General features: G+C 41.7%; 1 protein-coding gene across 1 annotated transcript in view; it reads right to left on the bottom strand.

The window, feature by feature from the left end:
- LOC310944876 (netrin receptor UNC5D-like) overlaps window positions 1–11,586 on the bottom strand; it is a gene marked incomplete at its 5' end in the record, with an annotated part of 231,215 nt that extends 219,629 nt beyond the window's left edge. Inside the window, one exon of the mRNA XM_083910720.1 lies at window positions 11,511–11,586. Within this exon, the coding sequence (XP_083766846.1) occupies window positions 11,511–11,586 (76 nt within the window). The remainder of the gene's footprint in view (window positions 1–11,510) is intronic.
- Window positions 11,587–23,802: the final 12,216 nt, after the last annotated feature.

Consider the following 23,802-nt stretch of genomic DNA (forward strand, 5'->3'; position numbering starts at 1 on the left):
CAACATGCTTCAGAAAGGGTGGCAAGAGCGGTAAGATTCCTCCCCCCGTATTACAATTTGCAGGCTTACAATTATATGCCACTACTTTTATGGACCTAAAACGTGTTTTTTTTAAAGGTCATGATGTTGATCACCATTAAAACATTGCTCTCTGGGCAGTCAATGGATCGTGCGATAAGTTGGGTCGGGAAGTTTCCACCTTTATTGCTGTGGAATTGAAGGACAGACTCTAATAGAATCGTCCCTCAGAACCTTGTCTGGAAAAACCCAATAATAATAATAATTGTGTTTATTTATGTGCTTTACGAGTAGCCATTCTCTAGGACGGAATGATTTCCTTTTTGTGCGTGCACGCGTTCGGTGAACCTTTTCCCAGCCACAGTTTACAAAACAGCTTTGCCCATTTCTGCAGTTGTGTTTGGCTCTCACTTTTGTCAGGCACAAAGTCACAGACCACAGCACAGGAAGAGACTGGAGAGGGGGGGGGGGGGGAAAAACAGACAGAACAAGAGATGCACTGCCCAGCTCGGTTAGCCTGACACCTAACATTACTGTTATTTCAGGGCATCAAACTTCGAGGAGAGAACTTCACGTTTAACCTTATTGATGTTCTTACAATTCAATTCCATTGTTTGTTTGTTTGTTTTCCCTGCGAGTTAAACCCACCTTTCCTATATCTTTTTTTTTTTTTTTATCTTCTCACCCTCTCCCACTCTCTCTCTCACGCCAAGCTGTGCCGTTTTAAATTAAAAGAAACTGTAAAGAGAATGTTCGTCACGCAGCGGTGGCTTCGTATCATAGCAATGGCAGGTCTCTCTCTCTCTCTCACACACACACACACAAACACACACACACACACTTTTAAAATTACCTATTTTGGATTCAAAACATCTTTGCTGCCTAAAGGCAACAGGGCATTATAGATATGCGAAAATGTGAATTTCTGACCGACATTATACAAGACGACTCCGAGACCGTTTCTGATTAAATTCATGAAGGCGTCCGTAAGGTTTGCCGGCATCGGCTCTAGTCAAGTGTGACCGCACTTTTTGAATGTTTAGTTCTTCTCTCTGCCATTGTCACGAAAGAACAGGGGTGTGTGTGTGTGTGTGTGTGTGTGAATGTGGCACGGTGTTTCAATGCGTCAGAGAGAGAGAGTGAAAGAGGGCAAGACGCCCAAGAATAAAACATTTTTGGCCAACATTGCTGGTGACATAAAATATGCAAGATAACATTAACGTAGCAATAACAAATAGGAAAATCTATTTACTTAATTTGTCTGGTATAGTGCGAACAGGACCAATTACATCCGGGCGTATTGATACTACGGGTCTTTAATAATTTAAATCCTAGTGCCTGTTTGATACCGGTGTTGGACGCTGTCCCGACGCTTTGGCCCAGACACCGGCGTTGATAATGCTCTTGTTTGTCAAATACTGATCCGATGCCCAAATCGTACGTACTTCTAGAATATGAATGTGTTTTTCTGGCACGTAATTGTTACGTTAATCATGTAGTTTATATATAATGCATGTGATGCATATATAATGTTTTTTTTTTCAGTTTAATTAACCTCTGACTCATTTAATTTACACTTTTTAGACAAAACAAACGCAAACCGACATACTGCTGACATCTGGCATTGAAAGTGTTGCTGACTTGCAAACATCGACTGCTTCCCCCGTCCAAGAGCTGCGTGAAATGTCTTCATGAGAACAAAAGCTATTTCCAGGGAGTGTTATTCCACGATGTTTTGTTATTATTATTATTATTATAATAATGTCTCTAAAATCCAATTTTGTTTCGGGCCATAATGAAAAAGGATCATTTTTTGGAGCCAAGCAAAAAATGACAAATCATTAGAATTAGTTTTGAATTTGTTATTTTTGCATATATTTTATTAATGCAATTTGTAAAGTTTTCAAACTTACTGCATGTATGCACAGCTGAGTCTAACTTTGATGCAATCCAGCAGAATGCATCTGCAAAACACAACGATTCTGAATCTTCCCCTTTTGTCTGCAGGACTGAGGATTTCTTCTAAAAAAATGCATCTTCAAAGATTCCGCAACACCCGTTTCATTTTATGAATGACAGAGCTTTTGCTGGTTTTACAACATACAGTTACACATCACTACAGAGAGGTAGGTTTCATGTGCCAACGGGGACTCTTAAATCCTATCCTGCATCCCTGACACCCACAAAAGCACCAAATAGCTATTGAGGACAGACACCGCTGCATGAAATATAGCCTGGCATATACTTCTTCAATAGCTTGGGGTGTCATCTGTTTCTCCCTTCTCCCCGGTAGAAGGAGAGAGTGCCTCCCTTGAATTCAGAAAATGATTTCAAGATATATAAAAAAAAAAAAAGTAGGGAAAGGCCACCAAAACAGCATTCCAACCATTAACCAACCTAACAACAACAACAACAACAACAACTGAACCAGGACAAAGACTAAGCAAAAGCACACACACATTACTGGGCTTGTTTTGTCAAAGGAGGATGTCAACATGGCTGATGACTACCTACCACGTACATAAATACTGCAATGACCGTATATATTCTATACAGGCCGTGAGGGCTGCATACACACAATAACAAGGACATTAACCACATGCTCACCAATACATTCCACACTAGCTTTATCATGTATCACGGTGCATGAGGTGACGTTGGTAGTGTGTGTGTGTGTGTCGAGAACAGAAGCCGATTCTTACATTGCACTGATACACATAAGCATTGTTTTAAAGGTCACGTATTGTATCAAATTAAGTAATATTGTATCCTTTTAAGTAAATCCTACATCAGTAAAAAAAAAAAAACCAGGAAATTACATCAGACACAGAGGCTACTGGGAGCTAACAGCAGTTAGCATTTGGAAAAGTGATCACTTGCAGGCTCTAGCAGGCACATTGCCGTCATAACATGCATCTACTGGACAGATAAATCCTCTGAGGCTGGAAGTTTGTGTAGAACTCTGTGCTGCACTGTGGAGCCACGAATAGAACTTTTCACAGACTTCTGGTTTTTGGATGAGAAAGCGGTGCTCCGCGAGACAACAATTCCAGGAATTTAGCGTCTTGTGGCGTCCCAGTGAGTGCGGAAGTCAATATCACGTGTTTTATCTCCTGTACTTAGACTGAGGAGGACCACAAAAACACGAGTGAGTCGTCTTTTTTTCACACTTTGGCGACTGGGTAGGGCCTCCAGAGTCCCAAATATAAGGATTTAAATGATTAAAAAGTTGATTTTGCATCATGCTGCCTACGTAGCAAGTGTTGCTAAAGTGACGATAATGTGATTGTCCCCGGTGTCCACCACTGTTAATGAAAAAACACCAGGGACAACACTACGGTGGCCCCCGAGGTGCAAAACACAAATCACAAAACGCAACGCAAATCAAAAAACATCTAATGTGTTAATGTTGTCGTGTTTTCTGCTTTTGTGTTTGCGTTGTGAGTTAATGTTTTCTTGTTTTTGATTTGCGTTTGTGCTTTTTGATTTGCGTTTGTGATTTGTGTTGTGTTTTGCACCTCAGGGCCACCGTACAACACCATTGTCTGAAGTCTCTCTTTGGGTTGTGTAGTGTTTGAGCTACAACTTGCGCTCCAACTTACGACGCCCACTATGTGATCTAAGCAACGGATCAAAAATGCAAAAGTGACAACGCTTCACACTGTTCTCTTTATAATGAATGCGAAGAGTCTTTACCATTACCTCAACAGGGACCTGAAATGATGTATTCAAGTACATATACGGTACTTTAATACTTCCACACTTCTTGGAAGGAGCGTTTCTATGGGAATGTGTGTCCATTCATTCTGTAGAGCATTTATGAGGTCAGACACTGATGTCGGACAAGAAGGCCTGGCTCTTAATCTCTGTTCCATTACACCCGAAAGGCGCTCGATGGGGTTGAGATCAGGGCTCTCTGCGGGCCGGTCAAGTTCTCCCACAACAAAACCACGTCTTTATAGTGCTTTCTTTGTGCACTGGGGCACACAGTCGTGTTGGAATAGAAAAGGCTCTTCCTGAAACTGTTGTCACAAAGTTGGGAAGCATCGCATTTTCCAAAATGTCTGCTGAAGTGTTAAAACTGTCCTTCAATACTGATGGGCCGGCCATTTAAAGACACTAAGCAAGACATTTGCGTCAGTACATTTTTAAATACTCGTGTATAAATTAATATGTCAGATTTGCTTTAATCATGTTTTCTCAGTTGACACCAAAACTGCCGTATGAACATATTAACTTCTTAATTAAACTTAAACCGCAGTAGCGTACACACACACAAAAACACAGAACCCCCCCCCCCCCCGACTTTAATCCAAAGTCATTAGTTATGTATTTGCTTTTTTGATTACTCTAGAAATTAATTAATCATGGAGAGCAGCGACAGGTGCTCACTGTTACTGACAAACTGCCGTGGCAGTCACCGATAACGCAAGATGCTTAAGTATTCTGCACCTTAGTCCTCCTTAGTCCCCTCCCCTTTCCCCTCCAACACTCCAGCGCTCCCTCATTCTGCCTCTCCATGCGTGGCTCTCCCTTTCTCCTTCAGCCAGGTGAGTTGAGCAATGACAGCACAACCAAGGGGCATTTGTCACAGCAACAATCCTCTGAAACTAAATTACACCTACAGGAATTCCAAGGGGCGGGAGGGGGGGGGGGGTGACCAACGAGAAGGGATGAGCTGGCCTGGGATATTTATGAAATGAAAGTACTTTAAAAAAGAAAACAAAAGTGCTAACCGTAGTTAAAAACTGGAAGTGTGGAAAAAATGAGGAGGTGGCATTGAGGTGAATGGTGTGAATCTCGCCTCTGTGGCAATGCCCTTGAGATAGCCAGTGAGGCATTGAATGGTGCATTGTAGATGGGGCAGTTATCTCCAAGGCTTTCCTTTTCAGCGTTATGAGGCAACACATGACAGCAACGCTAGGCTCTTATCGAAACAGAAAGCTTCAAGGCCGGTGGAGACGAGGGCGGCTGAATGGCATATCTGCAGGACGCTCCATTTGACACACGCCGTCATTCTCTCAGCGTTTGTTCAGAAGATTACGGTGCGGCCCCCATTACTGTGCACGCATGCATGCAAAACATCCAGGACTAATGCAAAATGCATGAATTACGCTGAATAATTAAAGTCCAATCGTTATGTTGTGGATAACTCGGTATAAATGACACGGATGTCTGAAGTCAACAAAAGGCATCGGAGAATAATGGATCTCGAAACTCAAATGTGTGTAATTCGTCATTCCCTTTTATATTATTTGTTGAAATTGCTTTCATGTCCAGTTAGCCATCAATAACAAAAGTCAGTCATTAACCACCCTACTGCACAGGTATGACAAGTACGAAAGTTAACTATTTGTTTTTGTTTTGTTTTTTTACCACAGGGCTACAACACTTGAGCTTTAAACCTGATCAAAATGCTGATCCTTTCTTTAAGTTTTCCCATATTTTGTCCACCCTCGCTGCTTGTGTTGCACCACGGTGCTGCTTTGGAGCAGTGTAAGCATTTTTGTTCATACTGCGAGTGTAATAAATGCAATATATTATTTTGGCACATGGGTTTAAGTGAACAAGTTAAGCTGCTCTGATTGGCAAAATACAAGGACGCTCTATGCTTACAAACAATTCAACATGATGCAGCTTCTCATCACATTCACTAGCTAAAAATGACCAAAATATCCCTGGTAGAAGGTCAGATCAGCAACGAGTAACTGACAGTAATTTGAAAACCAACCCCTGCGGTTGTTGGTTTTGTGGCTCTCTTGACGCCCGTGTGTTTGTACTCAGCCAAAGAGCATTAGTGGGGGGGGGGGGGGGTGAGAACTTGGTGTTTTTCCAGCAACTTTAGGAGTCGAGAATGAATTACGTTCCAACTTCGCTCATTTTCAGGTTTTAGCTAGAGTGTGCACTGGGCATCTGTGTCGTAAGCCTTGCACGGGATTCTGTACGAGCAAAAAAAGGGAACAGGAACCAGGAGCTGGGCCAAAATAAAAAAAAAAATTAAAAATCTTGATCCAATAAATTTCTAATACATTCTGATTTTGAACAATATAATGCAAGAAACAACGTGCGGAGAATTCAATACAAGTCATAACTCGTCTTCAAAGTGGTGAGAGGACCTGCATTAATGTATATAAGCACAGAAGATTTACAATGAAAGCGCTGGGTTGTTTTCTTTCATTATGGCACACAAAAGGATTCTCTTCCAATCAATTCAACCTCTCTGGGGAATATCATGTACAAAAGCTCATTTATTAACAAGAATCCAAAGCCTCAATATCCCAGAAAAAAAAGACAATAGTTATTTGATTACGCAAAGCTCACTCAACCAACCAAGGGGTCTTATCACTCTAATTGGGTGTAATGAGTGTGTGTATATTTACTTCTAAGCAAATTTTCGTTTTTTGTTTTTTTTCCTTGAAAAGCATTCTTCTCCATCATTTCCAGGTTTTTTTTTTTTTTTTTTTCACTTCCTACTTCTGTTTGGCTGCTGGTGAGATTAGTTCCCTTTAAATGTGGAGATGAGATGATGAGAGGAGAGGGGGGGTTGGTGAGCTGGATAGAGAAATGGGTTCCCTCTGAATAATGCAAGATTGAAACTGGGCAATGACCAGCGTGCAATCTCCTACAGAACAGAAACAAACCGCGGATATACCAGCCCGACTGCGCTCGTGGATTCAGCTCGTGTGGATTTGTCAGTTAAATCAAAGCTGGAGCTTGAGGAGGAGTCTGGCAGTCATTTTTTTTTTAGGGATACATAAAACATGGCAGAGATGACTCCATTGCCCTTTACTCCCCCTTTCCCTCTCTCCGTTTTTTTCCCCCAGTTACACACTGCACAAGAGAGCAGCAGGAGATACAGCGGGGGCTACAAGGCTGCAGCTCCAAGCCTCAGCCGCTACGAGCTTGTCAGATTTCATTAAACCGAAAGGAAATTTATGTGACGGATATTAAATGAAGCTGCGTTTTTTTTTTGCGTTGCGCTGCCTCGCGTGACATTGTGTTTGCAGGAAGGCTGGAGTGGCAGTTAGCCTGTTTCAAACCTTCTTGCGTGCTGATCCGGTGTCAATCAGGTCTCCGGTCTTGACAGATCGCTATTCGACTTTGCATCGGGTGATGGAACGTGGCGATTTGCTTAAGGCTGAAAAGTTACACTACAACACTGCTTGTCATGTCAGTGTCACAGAGGAAGCTGTACGTATTGATTTTATCGCAATAAACTCACAGTACGAAGCCCATTAGGAACAAAGCTATGTTCAAAATCAGGCCAGTTGTAACATTTTTGCACTAAAATATCTACAAATGACAAGACTAATGCTGTTTTTTGTTGGCTAGCGTACATGATTCCACCACTGTATAAGTAATAGAAATACTGGATGCACAATATTGCAGTCTTTGCTGATATGCCGATATACAGGGCCGTTTCTAGCTGTTTGGGGGCCCTATGCAATATACTATTTGGGGGCCCCTATTTTTTTCAAACTCGAGGTAGAGATTCCTAACTTTTTCTGATTACCCCACAAACACTTACATGCTTTGCAAACATATGCATAATGAATGCATCCAATACATGCAAATAAAGACAGGTACTTTGATAATATGATAAAAAATATGATACAATATGAGTCTGAACTTGCAGTTTGGTTGGCCCCCTGGTGGCTATGGGGCCCTATGCAGCTGCATCATCCGCATATAGCAAGAAATGGCTCTGCCGATATATCTGGAGAGCTTATGCCGATAACCGATACTGATATAGATACATGTTTTTCACTGCATTCAATTCGGGGGTCATTTAATCTAGAAATAACATAATATTTTGCACACTCATGTTGCAGCAGATGTAGATATGCATTTCTTTCATTTTGCAGAATAAATAAATAAACAAGTAATTTATAGTTAGAGAGGAGGCAAGCATAGAAGTTACTTAGTCATTAGCTTTACCCATCTCTATTGTCTTGTGTTTGTTTACTTTTAGTTTGTGTATTTGTTAAGCCCAATTTATACTCCTGCGTAAAGTGCTCTACGTAGGTTACGCAGAGCCCTCTGCGTCGTCTCCGACTGCACAAAATATTTTCCGTCACTCTGTCAAGGGACAACGGAGACGAGGGCTGCTATTGGTCCTCAGCACAGGCCGAGCTAAGCTGCTCTGTGCCGTCTCACAGTGCGCACCGAGCGTCCACAGAGGCGGAGCTGATCACCGCCGACAACGTCGCTGCCAAACTATAAATATGTCATATCTTAATAAACAAACCACATGTTTAGACTCTAAATGGCCAATTTCTCGCATTCTCAAATTATCTTAAAACTGCATTCCGTGACACAGAAAAGTGAGAAACGGCCACTGTTTCAACAACAACAACAGTCTTTGTCTCTCGGACGCCATTGCTCACTGTAGCCAAAAGCACAAGAACAACCTTGCACAACGACCCCTAATGATCGGACGGGAAATCCGTCCACGACGCAGAAGTATGAAGGCTCGAGGGGTCTCCGTGGTTACGCAGTCAGATAACGCATTACGCAGTCGGAGAAGTATAATGTGGCCTTTAGTTATTGCCATTTGCTGCATGTTCTGCCGCCAAATGTCTCCTTGATGGTCAAGACAACAATTCCCATGTTCTGCTTTGCCGCTTTCTGACATCATCAAACAACGTCGTTTGTTTGGATCGAGAGGCAGAAATGAAATACTGTGCATTTAAAGAATGATCAAAAACCAAAATGTTCATTCGACTCTGACCAACTTCCCTTTCTTGCATCAGGCCCGAGCCAATTTATTAGGCCACTCAGGATGTGAATGTACAAAGGCTGCAATTAAATACCTTCATATAATATTATATTATATTTAAAACGGGGGCAGAGCTCAAGCAAGTACAGACGCTGTTAAGTGCTGGAGCTCTCACATTCTTTAACACGACAACTATACCATGATTCATGTTTTTGTGATCACAAAAAAACAGAAGCTTGGTGGCTGCTTTAGTTGAAATAATTGGCATGATTTTGAAGAATGAACACCGCTACAACAACAACAACAACATGCAAACACACTGTGCTAACAAGAGGAACGCGACCGGTGGCCTGGAATGTTCTGGCGCTCACTCTCCGTCACCGCTGACATCGCTCCCGCTTCCCCTCTCGTGTCGCCTGCGAACAGCTCTGCTATATTTACTGCCGCTGCTCAACATATCAACAGCCCCCCCACCCCCCCCATCTCCTTCCTGAAGGTGATGAGTCTATACGTCTCTCCTTTTGGGGACGCCTTTGTTATTGTCACCGTGGGCTCTCTGCACTCCATCACCGCGTTAGGGGCTTTATAAGCTCGCAGGTGAACGGCGGTGTTTTTTCCGCTCGCAGAATAACGTTCCTGAATAGCATCGTAGCTGCAGCTTAGGCTAATAAATTCTTATTATCTGTAGGACAGAATATAGAGTACATGTGGTCACAAAAGTGCATTTTTTTTTTTTTATACAACCATGCTCTGAAACTTAGTCATGCTGGCAGCTGTTGCATTATTTAGTCAGATAGTTGAGTGTTGACATCCATATTATTGCAACATAAATATTTATTTTACAGCCTGGCAAAAAGCCATTCCAAACACAGACACCACTTTAAAGGCTGGCAGATCTATTACAAAACATTTATCTATGCACGCTTATGAAAACTACATCTTGTATGCATGGGCACATTTTTACTGTCATGCACTTACAATGTTATTGGTCTTTTTGTTCCCTTTTTTTTTTTGTGTCCCTGACATGGAAATGCAAACCTCTGTGGGGATTCTCAAAGCCAACATACAAGCAAGTCGTGAGAGGGGGGAAAGTCAACCTCTTTCAGATCAACTTTATAAAAAAAAAAGAAAAGACAAAAAACCCCTCCTGGTACTTCCATGCAAAGTCGCACGATCTAATATTTATGGTATGCTAATTTCCAAGTAGAAGCTAATTTCATAACTTTGAATACTACTGCTGAAAAACAACAGATCGGATCCTCGAGGCTAGTCGACTAATTTAATTGTAAATGCGTCTGTGTCGCCGCACTGCAACGCAAGATAAACGGATGTCAAAAGGTCACGACCGGATTAGGCAAAAAAAAAATTGAAATATTTTGGACACAATTGAAAATATATATCGGAATATTCTTTCAGGCTCCATCATGACCTGGTTTACATCGTTATTCTTATTTTGGTACGGAGAAAAAAAACACATTACTGTGATACTTGTGCATATCTGTGAGAAACATGTCTGTAAAATAACTCATCGAAAACGATGTTTTTTCGGCACAGTACCGTCCGAGTTCTCGTAGTAACACAATCATCGCAAACGTTAAAGTCAGCTACGGAGGCAGATTTATTCGCTCATCCTCCTCTTCCTCACATATACGTCACACACACACACACACACACACACACACACTGGTATATTGAAATTAGATTAAGATGGAACGAGAGATAATCTAAAGTTATTCATTTCATCTTCCACGCACTCCGATCACACGCCCTGGTAAATACAGTAGAACGGTATTTTCCTCCACAGTACCACAGGAGGAAGCTCACAGTTTGAGAGTCATTAACAAAAACAATACAGAATACAGTATTATATAACTAACTTTCTTCCCCCCCCCCCTCCTCCTCCTCAGTGCTTATGGTAACTCGCCACCACATTTTCACATCGAGACTATCGATTGCTACGGTTTCTCTCATTACCAGGCAACTTTTCCCAGCTTCAATAAAATAAAATACTTGTGTTATCCAGATAAACACCACTGCCTTGATAATGATGTAACTTCCATCATCCGGCATTAATTACATGTTTTGCATAAACTGATAAATAATAATAAAAAAAAAACAACAACAGTCAATGCAGCCACAAATAACAAATTAGAGCACAGCTTTCAGCAATGATCTGCCCTCCATCACACAAAGACTTCCATATTCTGCACGACTGGAGCCACAGTGAGTGAAACAGGACAGATGTATGAGAGCAGTGGACACAGGCTTGCTTGCTCCTCTACAGGACAATTTCACAGTGAACAGTGTGGTGATTCAGCAGTGAGAAAAGGGAAAAAAAAAAAAAAAAAAAAAATGTGGTGGGAATGAAAATCAAACTTATTCCTACAGTTTAAACATTGCACTGCATCTGGTCTGCCTGCGGCAACACAACACAACACATATATACATCATCTCCCTTGATGTTTTCAGTTGGTGAAGTACAGCAGAGCAAAATATATTTTTTTTGTTTGTTTTGTTTGTTATCCACGTGCATTCGAGCAGACATTGCTCCCCAGGTGATGTTGATTACAATTAACTCTCATCAATCAGCTGATCCAGCAGCGCGTGGCGCATTCCAAAAAAAACAACTAACTTGGCACAAAATAACGCAGCGACACACACACACACACACATCACTTCCCCTAAAAAAAACAACTAATAAACAACTACAAATGAAGCATTTTTTTTTTTTTCAACAAACACAAACAATCCGCCGCTCTCTGCGCTCACTTACCTCTCGCGAACGTGGCCGGTACAAGCGAGCCGAGGAGCACAAAACTCAGGTAGCATCCTCCCGAAAACTGTCCCATCACTGCTCCGCTCGTCTCCCTCCCCAGCGGGTCTGGGGCCACCACCACCGGACGCGGGTCTCGAGCATTTGTTTGTCTGCTTTGGGGGGGCTCGTTCAGCCACCCGGGGGCTCTTTCTTCCTTGCGTGCGCGCAGACCGGGCGCTCCGAGGATGATGGGTTCTCTGGTCGGTGTGTCCGCCGCCAGCGGACGGAAGCCGTCACCCTCAACGAAACGCAGTGCGGGGAGTAGGAAGGAAGGAAGGAAAGAAAGAGGAGAGAAAGTGGGAGCTGAGGTCTGAGCAATGAGTGAGCGGAGTGACTGCTGCACGAGAGAAGGAGAGAGAGAGAGAGAGAGGGGAATAATTAGACAGGGGCGCGTAAGAGCCAGGTTTTCACACACACACACACACACAGAAAGAGAGAGAGAGAGAGAGGTGGAGGGTCTTAACCAAATCATAAACCTGTTGAGAACTAAGGATGCACACTCTTTAGGCAGTGGCGTACACAGAAAATGGGGGGGTTGGGGGGGTTGGGGGGGTTGGGGCGTGTATTTTTTTTAAACGTGCAAACACATTTTAACAGACCATTTTGTCATTTAGCCACACATGCAGGAACGTGATTTTTTTAACAAGGGGTGATGTGTTTTATAAGAGCATGCAAGACGTACATGCGTGCATGCATGCAACACACTTGGGGTGAATTCCAATTCCTTAATTGCTTAACCCTCAAAATCTCAAAAAATGCGCGCTCCCGCTAGTGCAAGTGCTGTCCCGATTCCCAGAAAAATTAAGTTGAGGGCTGTATCGCACCTTTATATTGAGATTTTCCGAGACCACCCTTTGGGAGCAAGCGCTACCCAGAATGCGTTGCGTGTTTTGCCGTAACAAAGATGGCGCCGAAAGCAGCGAAACCAGTACGCTACAAATTAAGTATTTTCTATGTTAATAGAGCTATACAAATTATGAAAACCATTGTATTATCTTAGCTTAGGCCCATTTTATGGATTACTGACGTCATTGTTGCGTAACATTTATTTTTTATTTTACGATCTTTTGTCAATAGACGGCCGGTGCGAACAAGCGATCGCCAAAGAAGCATCTTTAAAAATGAGGGAATGAACAGTGTCAGAGTAACCAACCGTTCCAGAGGGGGGGGAGCTCTGAGAGCTGCTTGTGTATGATTACGTCACTTCCAGGTATTGGCCAATCACAAGACAGTTGGGAAAGCTCTCGTTGGCTGGCCAATCACAACACAGCTCTGTCTTCTGGGGGTGAGATTTCAGTCTGAAACACCGCAGCTGATGAGAGCTTCAGTGAGGAGAGATTTCTATCGGCTCGTTTGCAGCAACTAAGAGTTTTTTGACCGTAAAAACAAGTTAATGTATGTAAGTAGATTATAACTCACATATATAGGGATAGGATCACTCTATGGCCGCTTTAAACAAGCCACTTGATCAACATTAACGTAGCGTCCTGAACCAGACAATCGCCAAAGCATCTGAAAAGCAGCGTACAGAAGCTTTTTTGGGTAAGTAAGAAAGATAATGAGTAATGTCATGTTTGTGTGTGCCGGGTGGGGAAAATCCAAATATCTTTGAAGGAATAGCTTGTCAGGTAACGTTGTTTCCGAACTTGATTTTTTAGAAAAAGTGACAGCCACCCCTTTTTTTCTCTATGTTTTTCAATTCAAATTTCCACTCAGTAATTTCTTTCCCTGAACAATAATGGTGTCAATCCACACACATTTTCTTTGAACTCATGCCAAAGCAAAAATACTGGAAAAGTCTGGGAAAATGATGTCTTTGCTAATTAATGTCTGTCTTCAGTATGAGCATATGGCCTATGATTGGCGTCATATTGCCAATTATGCCGGCATTATTTCAGCTCAGCTCAGCTGCTGCCTTCCAAATGTCCACTTTCAAATAATTTAACTAATCTCAGTGATCAGCCTGTAACATTTTCTGTCTTCAAAGTACAAACTGTGGTATATAAAAAAAAAAAAAAAAAAAAGTAAAATAAAATTGGCAAGCCATTTACTTGAAAGTAGCAGAGTGTGTGAAAGAGGGGGCAAAGTTCTGTCAATCATATATATTTTTAAGTAGCTACAGTCTCTTTCTGAGTACTACAAGACTAACAATTTCCCCAGTCGCTGTCATTATGAAGACAGCAGTGTCAGCAGCCTCCAGTGCAATCATGTCGAGTTCAGGTTATTGGTCACTGTATCAGATTGGACAACCACAGAGCCATAAATGTGTGCCCTGTCTTGACCAACAGACTACGTGATGCGAACCGACTTGACCGATCAACACAATCAATCAGAGCCGTTTCTCTCCATATGCGGACTATGCAGCTGCATGGGGCCCCACAGCCACCAGGGGGCCGCCAAACTGCAAGTTCAGACTCATATTTTATAAAATTTTTGAGAATTAAAAGTACATGTCTTTATTTGCATGTGTTGGATGCATTCATTATGCATATGTTTGCAAAGCATGTAAGTGTTTGTGGGGTAATCAGAGAAAGTTAGGAATCTCGACCTAAAGTTTGAAAAAAAAAAATAGGGGCTCCCGAATAGTATCTCGCATAGGGCCCCCAAACAGCTAGAAACGGCCCTGGAAGAGCCATTTCTTGCTATATGCGGACTATGCAGCTGCATAGGGCCCCACAGCCACCAGGGGGCCCCCAAACTGCAAGTTCAGACTATTTTATTATATGTTTGAGAATTAAAAGTACCTGTCTTTATTTGCATGTATTGGATGCATTCATTATGCATATGTTTGCAAAGCATGTAAATGCTTGTGGGGTAATCAGAAAAAAAAAAAATAGGGGCCCCAAATAGTATCTCGCACAGGGCCCCCAAACAGCTAGAAACGGCCCTGCCAGAGCCATTTCTTGCCTTATGCGGACTATGCAGCTGCATAAGGCCCCACAGTCACCAGGGGGCCCCCAAACTGCAAGTTCAGACTCATTTTTTATTATATTTTCGAGAATTAAGTACCTGTACCTGAAAAGTACCTGTCTTTATTTGCATGTATTGGATGCATTCATTATGCATATATTTGCAAAGCATGTAAGTGTTTGTGGGGTAATCAGAAAAAGTTACGAATCCCTACCTCGAGTTTGAAAAAAAAAAATAGGGGCCCCCAAATAGTATCTCGCATAGGGCCCCCAAACAGCTAGAAACGGCCCTGCAATCAATATAATGATGATGTTAGGAAGAGGCCAAGCTAGAGGACACCCAGAGAGAAGACTGTAAACCAGGGGTGTTGAAACATACGGCCCACGGGGCCAGAACCAGCCCGCCAGAGGGTCCAATCCGGCCCGCGGGGTGAATTTGTGAAAATCGCAATGTGAAATCCTATATGTTTCAGATCCGGATCCCTGCTGTTTCGTAGCCAAAAAAAAACAGCAACTTGTAGTTCCGCTATTTTGATTGTTCCACCCTTTTTTTGTTTGTTGCACATGAACACAGAACACATCATAGAAGGCAGAACATAAGTCATAAATACTCCCGACTTCCTGTCGCTAGAACTGGAGTTGTCCCATACGTGGCCTCGATTGTTATTCACGATGACACACACCATAACGGTGGTGCTGGAACTCTGCATGTGCTGGATCAGACTATAATCATGCTTATAATGTGCAGTCTGACCTTGGCTTTGGATCATTAACTTAAAAGATACAATACCAATACGGGTTCGAGCCTCCGTTTCCACATGAAGCCTTGAATATAAAGTGTATGAGTGTAGACTCTAAGGAGCAAATCTAAAATAAGTGCAATAGTTTTACCTAAAACAATGTAGAGTTGCAAATTAATTATCACACGGTTTTAGAGTATTTTTTACTTTGATAGGTGGGTGTCAGTGGGGTTAACTGCAAATGTATAGTGCTCTTCATTGACGTTTTAAATGTATGTGTAGGAGGATTAAAGGGATAGTTCAGATTTTTGAACCCTAAATTGTATGACACAGTAGAGTGGATGCAGCGAACAAGGTTCTGGTTTGAAGCCGAGAAAAGGGTCTTAAACCACAAACAGGCTTTTTTTTTTTTGATGAAATGTTGTTTCAATTTTTTTCTATGTATGGCCCCATCATCTGTAGTTAATTGAATGTATTAAAATGGCATCTATTGGTTCTAACGGCGTTCCGGCACAACTCGGCTTGGCTCGACTCTACCTGTTTGTTTTTTGCTTTTCCATTAAGGACAGTACCTGGTACCTGGTACTTGTTTAGTACACGCTCTGGCGAGGTTCCCGAGCGATCTGAGCTGACACTAAAAGTGACATCGACAGACTGCCAGCCACTGATTGAGCGTCGGCCACTGGAAGAGTCGCGAGCACGACGTCTGACACATAAATCAAACCGAACAATGCTGAACTGTAGATCAGTTAAAAAAGACCTCCTGAATCCTGGATACATGCGTTAATCTCCAAAATTTAGCACGGAAATGTCTAAAACTGCAATATTTAACAGAGGAGTCTGGCGTATTTCGCGACAGCACTGCCAAAAGCCGCCAACCGCGAGCCGAATCACAACCCCTTCAGCCGTATTTCTAAACTAATCGTTTGATTCTGATGATTCAGTATAATGATTCGGTATACCGTGCTATGACGGGTAGTAATGGAAAACGATACCAAACCAAAAATGGTCGAGCCGTGCCGAGCCCCTGCACTACACTGAACTGTAGAGTGGAAAAGTGCCATCACAATGATCAGGGTGTCCTCCAAAAGTTCAGGTACCAAGTCATCGTGCGAAAATGTATTCGTTTTTTATGCAAATCACTACAGTTTGACCTTCTCTGACATAATTACCCTATTGACCAGAAATTCAGTGGTTCATTTCCCAGAGTTGTAACCCGGAGGTCAGGCTGTCAGGCAAGGTTAAATACTTGATAATATTTCTTAAAGGGAACCATAAACCGTGCATGAAATATTTGGGACAGCCTTAAGGCTATAGCCTCTTGACATGAACACGCAAGAACAGGGGGATAAAACTCTGCAAATCATCTCCCTTTTGTTGCGTTAAGAGGGGTGTTTTGTTGCTGTTTTCTGAGACTTGGCAAAAAATGACACATTTTACTCGCTAGTAAATCGTGAACTCTAACCTTTCCATATAAGTGTCGCTGTAATTAGTCCCGCAGATAATAAATGACAGGATTTGTGACGGCAGGAAAAGCGCTCATAAGAGTGAATAAACGCCCTTGGCGTCATTATAATGACTCGTAACATGTTAAACTCCGCTTAAAAAATGCTTATGGGAATATTAGCAAGTGATTTATAATGGGAAAATAGAATCATTTATATATATATATATATATTTGTATGTGTGTGGACATTAGGTCAACCAATCAAGCCCACGTCACTGCTTCACAATGATCAGATACATCAATTCTTTTGCTGTCAGCACAAGGACACGGGGCATTTTCAGCCTTTAAAGATTCATTCATCAGCCAGCGTAGTAACTCTGAACTGTGGTTGGGTTTTTTTCTTGGAATTTATGAATCCAGACTCATTTATGAGTAATTTATGAGTATAAAAGGGCACAACTTAATGCAGCAGACTAAGTAACTTAGTTTTAATTACCATTTTTTTTCCTTGTGAAAATATGTTACTAACTGAATATGTATGACAATTTTTTTAAAAATTCAACCACACACTGAAATCACTCTGACTTTTATGAAGTGCTAATAAATGGATTTCGCTGGTAGCGTTTTTCGGATTTTTTGAACGCAGGTATGATAAATAATGAAAGGACTAAACCGTGAATTGCTTCCACCTGAGCTGTCATAAAGCAGAAGAAACATTGCAGATACGACAATAGAATTAAGAAAGTAAAAAAAAAACCTCGCTTTATACGGCGCTTTCAAAACAAGGAATACAACTGACTGAAAAGGAAGAGCTTAATTTATATTTGAACATAATGGCTTCAGTCAGCTGAGATTGGCACAGCACCGCCACGGCCCCTTGTGTGCAGGACAAAGCGGTAGAAAAATGGATGGGCTTCAGTCCTAAATCTACAGTTGTCTCTACTACTGAAGCACAGAGGACCAGTCTCTCCCTATACTCCTACACCTCAATTCATCAAAGGCTAACCAGCTCTGAGGAACGGTAGATCTTTTGGATAATATATGAAGAAGTGAATGAAACACAGGATCTGAGCTCACTCATCTTCTAACCGCTTTATGGACTGTGAGAGGAAACAGGATAAGGAAGAAACCCCCCCCCCCCCCACACACACACACGGGGAGAACATACACTCTTAGAAATAAGGGTTCCAAAAGGGTTTACGGAGCCCCAAAGTGACATGAGAAAAAAAAAAGGTTCTTCAAATTGTCCTCATAGGAGAACCCTTTTTGGCTCCAGGTAGAATGTTTTTTTTTATATAAAGGTTCCACCTGGAACCCTTTTGGATGGTTCCACCAAGACCCCTTGAAAAACCCTTTCTTCGGGAAAAGGTTTTTCAGAAGCAAATGGTTCAAGGTAGAACCTCTACGGAGCCCCCGAAGTGACATGAGAAAAAAAAAAAAAAAAAATGAAATCACGAGTTTCAAAGTCGAGATCTCCAGTTTCCAAAAAATTATGAAAAAAAAAATATATTTGGAAACTCGAGATCTCCACTTTGAAACTCGAGATTTCAATTTTTCTCATGTCACTTCGGGGGCTCCGTAGAGGTTCTACCTGGAACCGTTTGCTTCTGAAAAACCTTTTCCCAAAGAAAGAGTTTTTCAAGTGGATCTTGGTGGAACCATCCAAAAGGGTTCCAGGTGGAACCTTTATAAAAAAAACTCCTATGAGGACAATTCGAAGAACCTTATATGGTTTGACTTAGCGCTTTTAATTCTAAGAGTGTACAAATTCCATAGGCCCTTGTTCCAACCGGGTCACAAACCTAGGTCTTCTTGCTGCTAAGGTAAGAATGCTAACCACTGCACCAACCATGTGACCGGAGTTATTTTCTGTGATGTCAAAACATTAACTCATATCTCTGCACAGGTAATCTGGACTCCGGGGGGGAGAGATAAGGATCCAAGCCCTTTAGCACAGACTCTTTCCATGTATTGGTCCGTCTATCTTTCTAAAGAGACTCGACAGCTGTGAATACACCAATAATGGTGTGGTAACTTGGTATATTATACAATTATCTGTTCTGATAAATGTATAAAGTATAATCATGTTATGTTTAGTTATGTATAATTTGTATTAAAACACACAAAATACAGTGTTCAAAGACAAAAAGTTATTCTGTTTTTTTGTGAGTTTTTTTAGTGAGAGGGTTGTATAAAACTTAACTATCACTCCTGCTGGCTTGTCCGAAATCCAAATCAATACGTGTCTTTTCAGTTTAGACGAACATCTTTTTGACCGCGTATCCTTTATAATCTCACAAACTGACCTCTTGAAAACGTGTGTAATTCAGTGGAACAGATAGAGAAATAGACACAGTTTATTGATCCCTGAACTTGTGCAAACAGCAGCACAATATCAGGCATAGAATGAACCATACAAAATCTAGAAATATACAAGAATGTAATAATATTAAGTGCCGATTTACCTTTGGAAAAAAAGGTTTTGAAACACATAATTATTATCCGGTACTTGTTATTCATGTGACCCCAGCAAACCTGTCAAAGCATTAGACAAAGCACACTGCAGTTTTTAGTTCCTCATTTGACCCGAGTGAAGACACGATAATGGTTTTCCCGCTCGCTAATATATTTATAGGATGCAGGCAAATATCCCGCAAATTGTGTTCACGTAAAAGAAACTGACAAGTTTACCTACAGATACGTTCCGGCAGCGCGACGCAGCGGGACGGTGTACACTGAGACATTTCTTTTACCGCTGCCAGCAAGATTTTCCTATTTTATCCATCAGATGGAGCGATACCCGGGGTCCTAGAGTCCAATTCAGATAGTTCCTCGAATGGAAAAATGTGCAAAACAAGCAGTTTCTCACACGAGGCACATTTTTTGGGGAACAAAAAGTTCAGCGGCGCTGGCTCACAGTCACAGTGTGACAAGCACAGGGTAATCCAACTTATTTTCTTCTGTAAATTCAATTTGGGGGTGTGTGTATCGTGGAACTCGTTAGATTTTGTGCTCCATGTGTGTTGCAAGAATGTTTTTTTTTTTTTGAATCATTTGCAGTTCTCTCACAGGACCACCGAAGAGGAAACGTCGCTCATATACTCTGTCAGCTTAATCCGCTATCCAAAAAGAAGAAGAAGGAAAACCTCTCCTGTATGAAAACGGTATTGTTTTGTTCAGTCCGAGCACTGTTTTTTTTTTTTTGCTGCGTTTGCATTTGTGTTCTACAACATCACAACTCAGACTTGACAATTATTGTGATAAAGTCAAAAGATGGAGCTGAAGGTCTGAGGTTACCCTGCAGGGAATTGCTTACATTTTGGCTCAAACAGAGAAAAGAAACCTTTGGGTCGGGTCATACCTTAACAACGGTCCGCGTAAGTTAACCATTCTGCACATGCATATTAAATCTCATATTCTATTCCAGTAGCAGAAATCTTTTGCTGCCCCTCTTTTGGATGTCCTTGTACTCTTTGACGTATTTGGGCTGTAAGTGTGTGGGAAACCAGCAGACTTCCTCATATAATCTCAAGTTTCCATGTCTGTGTTGACCAAAACAAAAGTGCATGTGCATTTGGCTCATGGGGGTCAGCGCAGTCTCACCATGGAGGTGCACTCAACAAAATGTATCTCATGCATATACGGTGGCCTGGAAGTGCAAACCATGATTACAAAACGTGAACTTTTTTTTTACAAAAGCCACAGTCCTTACGGAAAGGGAATGTACCAAATGCTGCAAGTGACCCGGAAAGTGATAAACTGAGCAGTCAGTTTGTTTTAATGCATTTAATTTATAGAATTAACTAATTCAGTGAACCTTATGGCAAAAGCTAGTGGTAAAAAGTCTTGAAAGCCAGGTTGAATTCCCTTACCGTCAGAATCGGGTCTTCCTTTCCTTAAAGGTACAATGTGTAGTATTTATGGGTTTATATAACCCAAAATCCTCTCTTTTATACATATTATATGCTCCTGCATTGTCTAGTCACTGTATAATAGTTTTTGTTTCATTTTCGTAGTGTTTCAAAAAGTCATGTAAAATAACATGACCGCGGACCGCGGTTGCATAGCCACTGTTAGCAGCGAGACGCCATGTTTCTACCGGAGCCTGTAAGGACAAACGCGAGAGAACAAATCAAGCGTCTCTTTACTTGTAGCGGAAGTCCCGCCTCCTCTCTCTCCGCTTCGTCTGCTACGGCCGCGGTAGCTCGCCCTCTCCCTCACCTCACGAACCTCATCTGCTGACACGGAGAAAGACGACGAGGACGACATTTGACCAGCTGCGGATACCGTAGCGCTCAGGGAAGGGAGGGGGTGAGCAGAGCAGCAGGTCTTTGTTGTAAATTTCAGCCTCTCCTCTAGATGGCACTATAAACTACTTATTTCCCCTTTAAGCGCTGTGGCTTTTCGCATGCTGGAAATTTGTTTTTGAAACATTTTAATGAGTTTAACATTCTGTGAATTTGTTTTTTCCAGACATATACATTTGTCTCAAGCTTTTGCAAAAGTGTTTCGAACATTTTATAATCATCGTTTGCACTTCCAGGCCACCGTAGACACACCTCTGCACACATGGAAACACAGCTGGTGGTTTGTACCCAAGACCTCCCACTCCACAATCTTACCTTACTGTTTAATCATAAAGAATGTGGACATTTACATGTCAAATATTACCCCATCAGTTCTAATGTATTTAAAGTAGGTGGTGGAGGTGAATGACAGCTTCCTGTTTTGATTGATCTTCACTGATAGGTGGAGGCTTTACGCAGTATCTTTTTAAACTGATATTGTATTCATACTCTAATCTAACCTCCAGCAACCAAATGAGTTGTACTTCTCCAAAGCTTTTTTTTTAAAAGTAACGTTTATTTGCTATTACTGTACTTGATGTGTGTGGATGAGTTTGTTGGTAGGTGATGTGATACACATTCTTGGCAGACTGAAGGTTGGTAACGTGTAGCGTAAAAGGTAAAAAAAAAAAGTAGTATGCCAATATAAAAGGCAGAGAATAAAACTGCTGCTTTGCAAATCTTTATGGGGTTAGGAAAATGCATTCAACATATTTCCAGGGCTCAGGGATACATCGTGTTTCGGTGAGTTATGCTGAATACAAATGTATAATGAAAAGCTCCTCAAGGTACTTTGAGTGCATCACTTGAATATGTAGATAGGAGACAGACAGTTACTTATCTACCCTCCCCTCTCAGTAAAGCCTGGATTTTTGGACCAGCAACACAGTCCACAAGTAACCGTTTTTGCTGAGGGCTCTGCAGACCTGCAAGGCTTATTCAGTACACAACAACGTGTGAGCATGGATTAAAAATAATGGTCTTTTCCAATTCACCATTGTTCTTTGTTGTTTAGAGGTTACACTGGTGTGACACTATTGTGTTGCGGAACACGAGAAGAAAGTCAATATATTCGATGTTCTCAATCGATAACGTATGGATTGCGATTGCCATTCAATCACCGAAATCAATAGTGAAAGTGCCAAGAAAAGTGCGAAAGCACTCATACATATACGCATATTTGCCTTTAAGTAGAATTCACCAGTAAGTTATGTGTTTTCTTTTTCTGACTCTGCACTTAGGACTGCAGCTTTTGCTGATGAGAGAAGCAAATGTGCACTAATCAATCCAAGGTTAAGCTAGGCCCTCCAGCCCTCGGTGCGTCAAAGCACACGCACAAGCAGGACCGCAAACCTGCAAGTACAAGTTCATTTGGAACGTGAACACGCGCTAGTAATCGAATGACCAAAAAGCATCAATCTGACCACGTCCAGTCAGGATGTTCTGTACGGAGGTGTGCAGAGTACATTAACAGCTAGATATGGTCGGGAGCTGGTCAATAAAAAAATAAAGCCTTTTCATCTCTTCCGAAAAGCAGCGGCACCTCGTACCAAAGGGGGCGTAATGACATCGGTGTAATGGAAAGGAGATTTGACGCCAGCTTCTCCTGAGAGCAAGATCGGGTTCTTGGTGTAGGAGGCTGCAGAGCCCGCGCAATCCAAAAATATATGACGCCATAAATGTGAAGACATGCCTTCCATGCGGATATACAACACTCCAAATATATTGTCAGGGCACTGGCCTGTTCCTCGTCTTAAGTGCCAGAGTGACAAAAGAACTCAAGTGATGCCCTGTATGGTGAATTTGCTGAAGCGACTCTCTCAGATCATCATTTGTAATACTTAAAGCTCGCAGAAGTACTAAACCGTCAGTACATTGTTCTGTGGTCTGACGTGGAGAATTTGCACTCTGAATGATGGCCTCTGTCTGTTTATCTTAGAAGACGATAAAACTGTTGATGCAATCTGATAACACAGGCACAGATCGGTCTGAACAGGCGTGGATTGTGGTCTCGTGCAGACTTTGCAAAATAGTTTCTCTTTGTGGTTTTTAAATGAGAACTCTGACAAACATGGGACAACTGCACTCACCCCTCCGTTTCCCCTGTGCTTCTGGAAACTATGGTGTTCTTTGCATCCAAATATAATAATATTGGTATTCTTTCTTTGGGTTGAAGCTTTAACTTTAAATTGTGAAATGCATGCTCTGATAGATTTGGCCAAATGGTGGCCTTTTTAAAGCAAGGGCCTTGTTTGAAGTACATATAAAGGGCTTATTAAAAGCCACTGAAATGGAGCATTATATTTCTACAAATGAGCGATAATTCAATTTCCTCCAATAAATCCACCTTAATGCCACATACTGGGCCTTTGATTGGAACTCTGTGAAAATTCAATTAAATCAAAAGACACATATGGCACTTTTCCAATTCACTTTTTTTTTGCTTTTCCATTCGCGATAGTACCTGGTACTTATTTTTTTAGTCACTACTCTTGCGAGGGTTCCAACTGAGCTGAGGTGATACTTTATGCATGAAGTCATCACACTGCCATTCACTGATTGGTCAGAGTGTTGTCACTGGAAGAGTCATGAGTGAGATGTGAAGACACACGAATCAAACTGACAGTGTTGAAATGTCAGTTAAAAAGACTTAAAAAATCTTGAAACATTGCGTTAATCTCCAACAGTGTAGCTATAGTAGTGTTTGTGAGAGACTATGATAGTAGGTGTGCGTGACTATAGTAATGTTTGTGAGAGAGTATGATAGTAAATGTGTGTGATTATAGTAGTGTTTGTGAGAGAGTATGA

The sequence above is a fragment of the Microchirus variegatus genome, assembly GCF_963457635.1.
Source record: "Microchirus variegatus genome assembly, chromosome: 1".
Classification (NCBI taxonomy): domain Eukaryota; kingdom Metazoa; phylum Chordata; class Actinopteri; order Pleuronectiformes; family Soleidae; genus Microchirus; species Microchirus variegatus.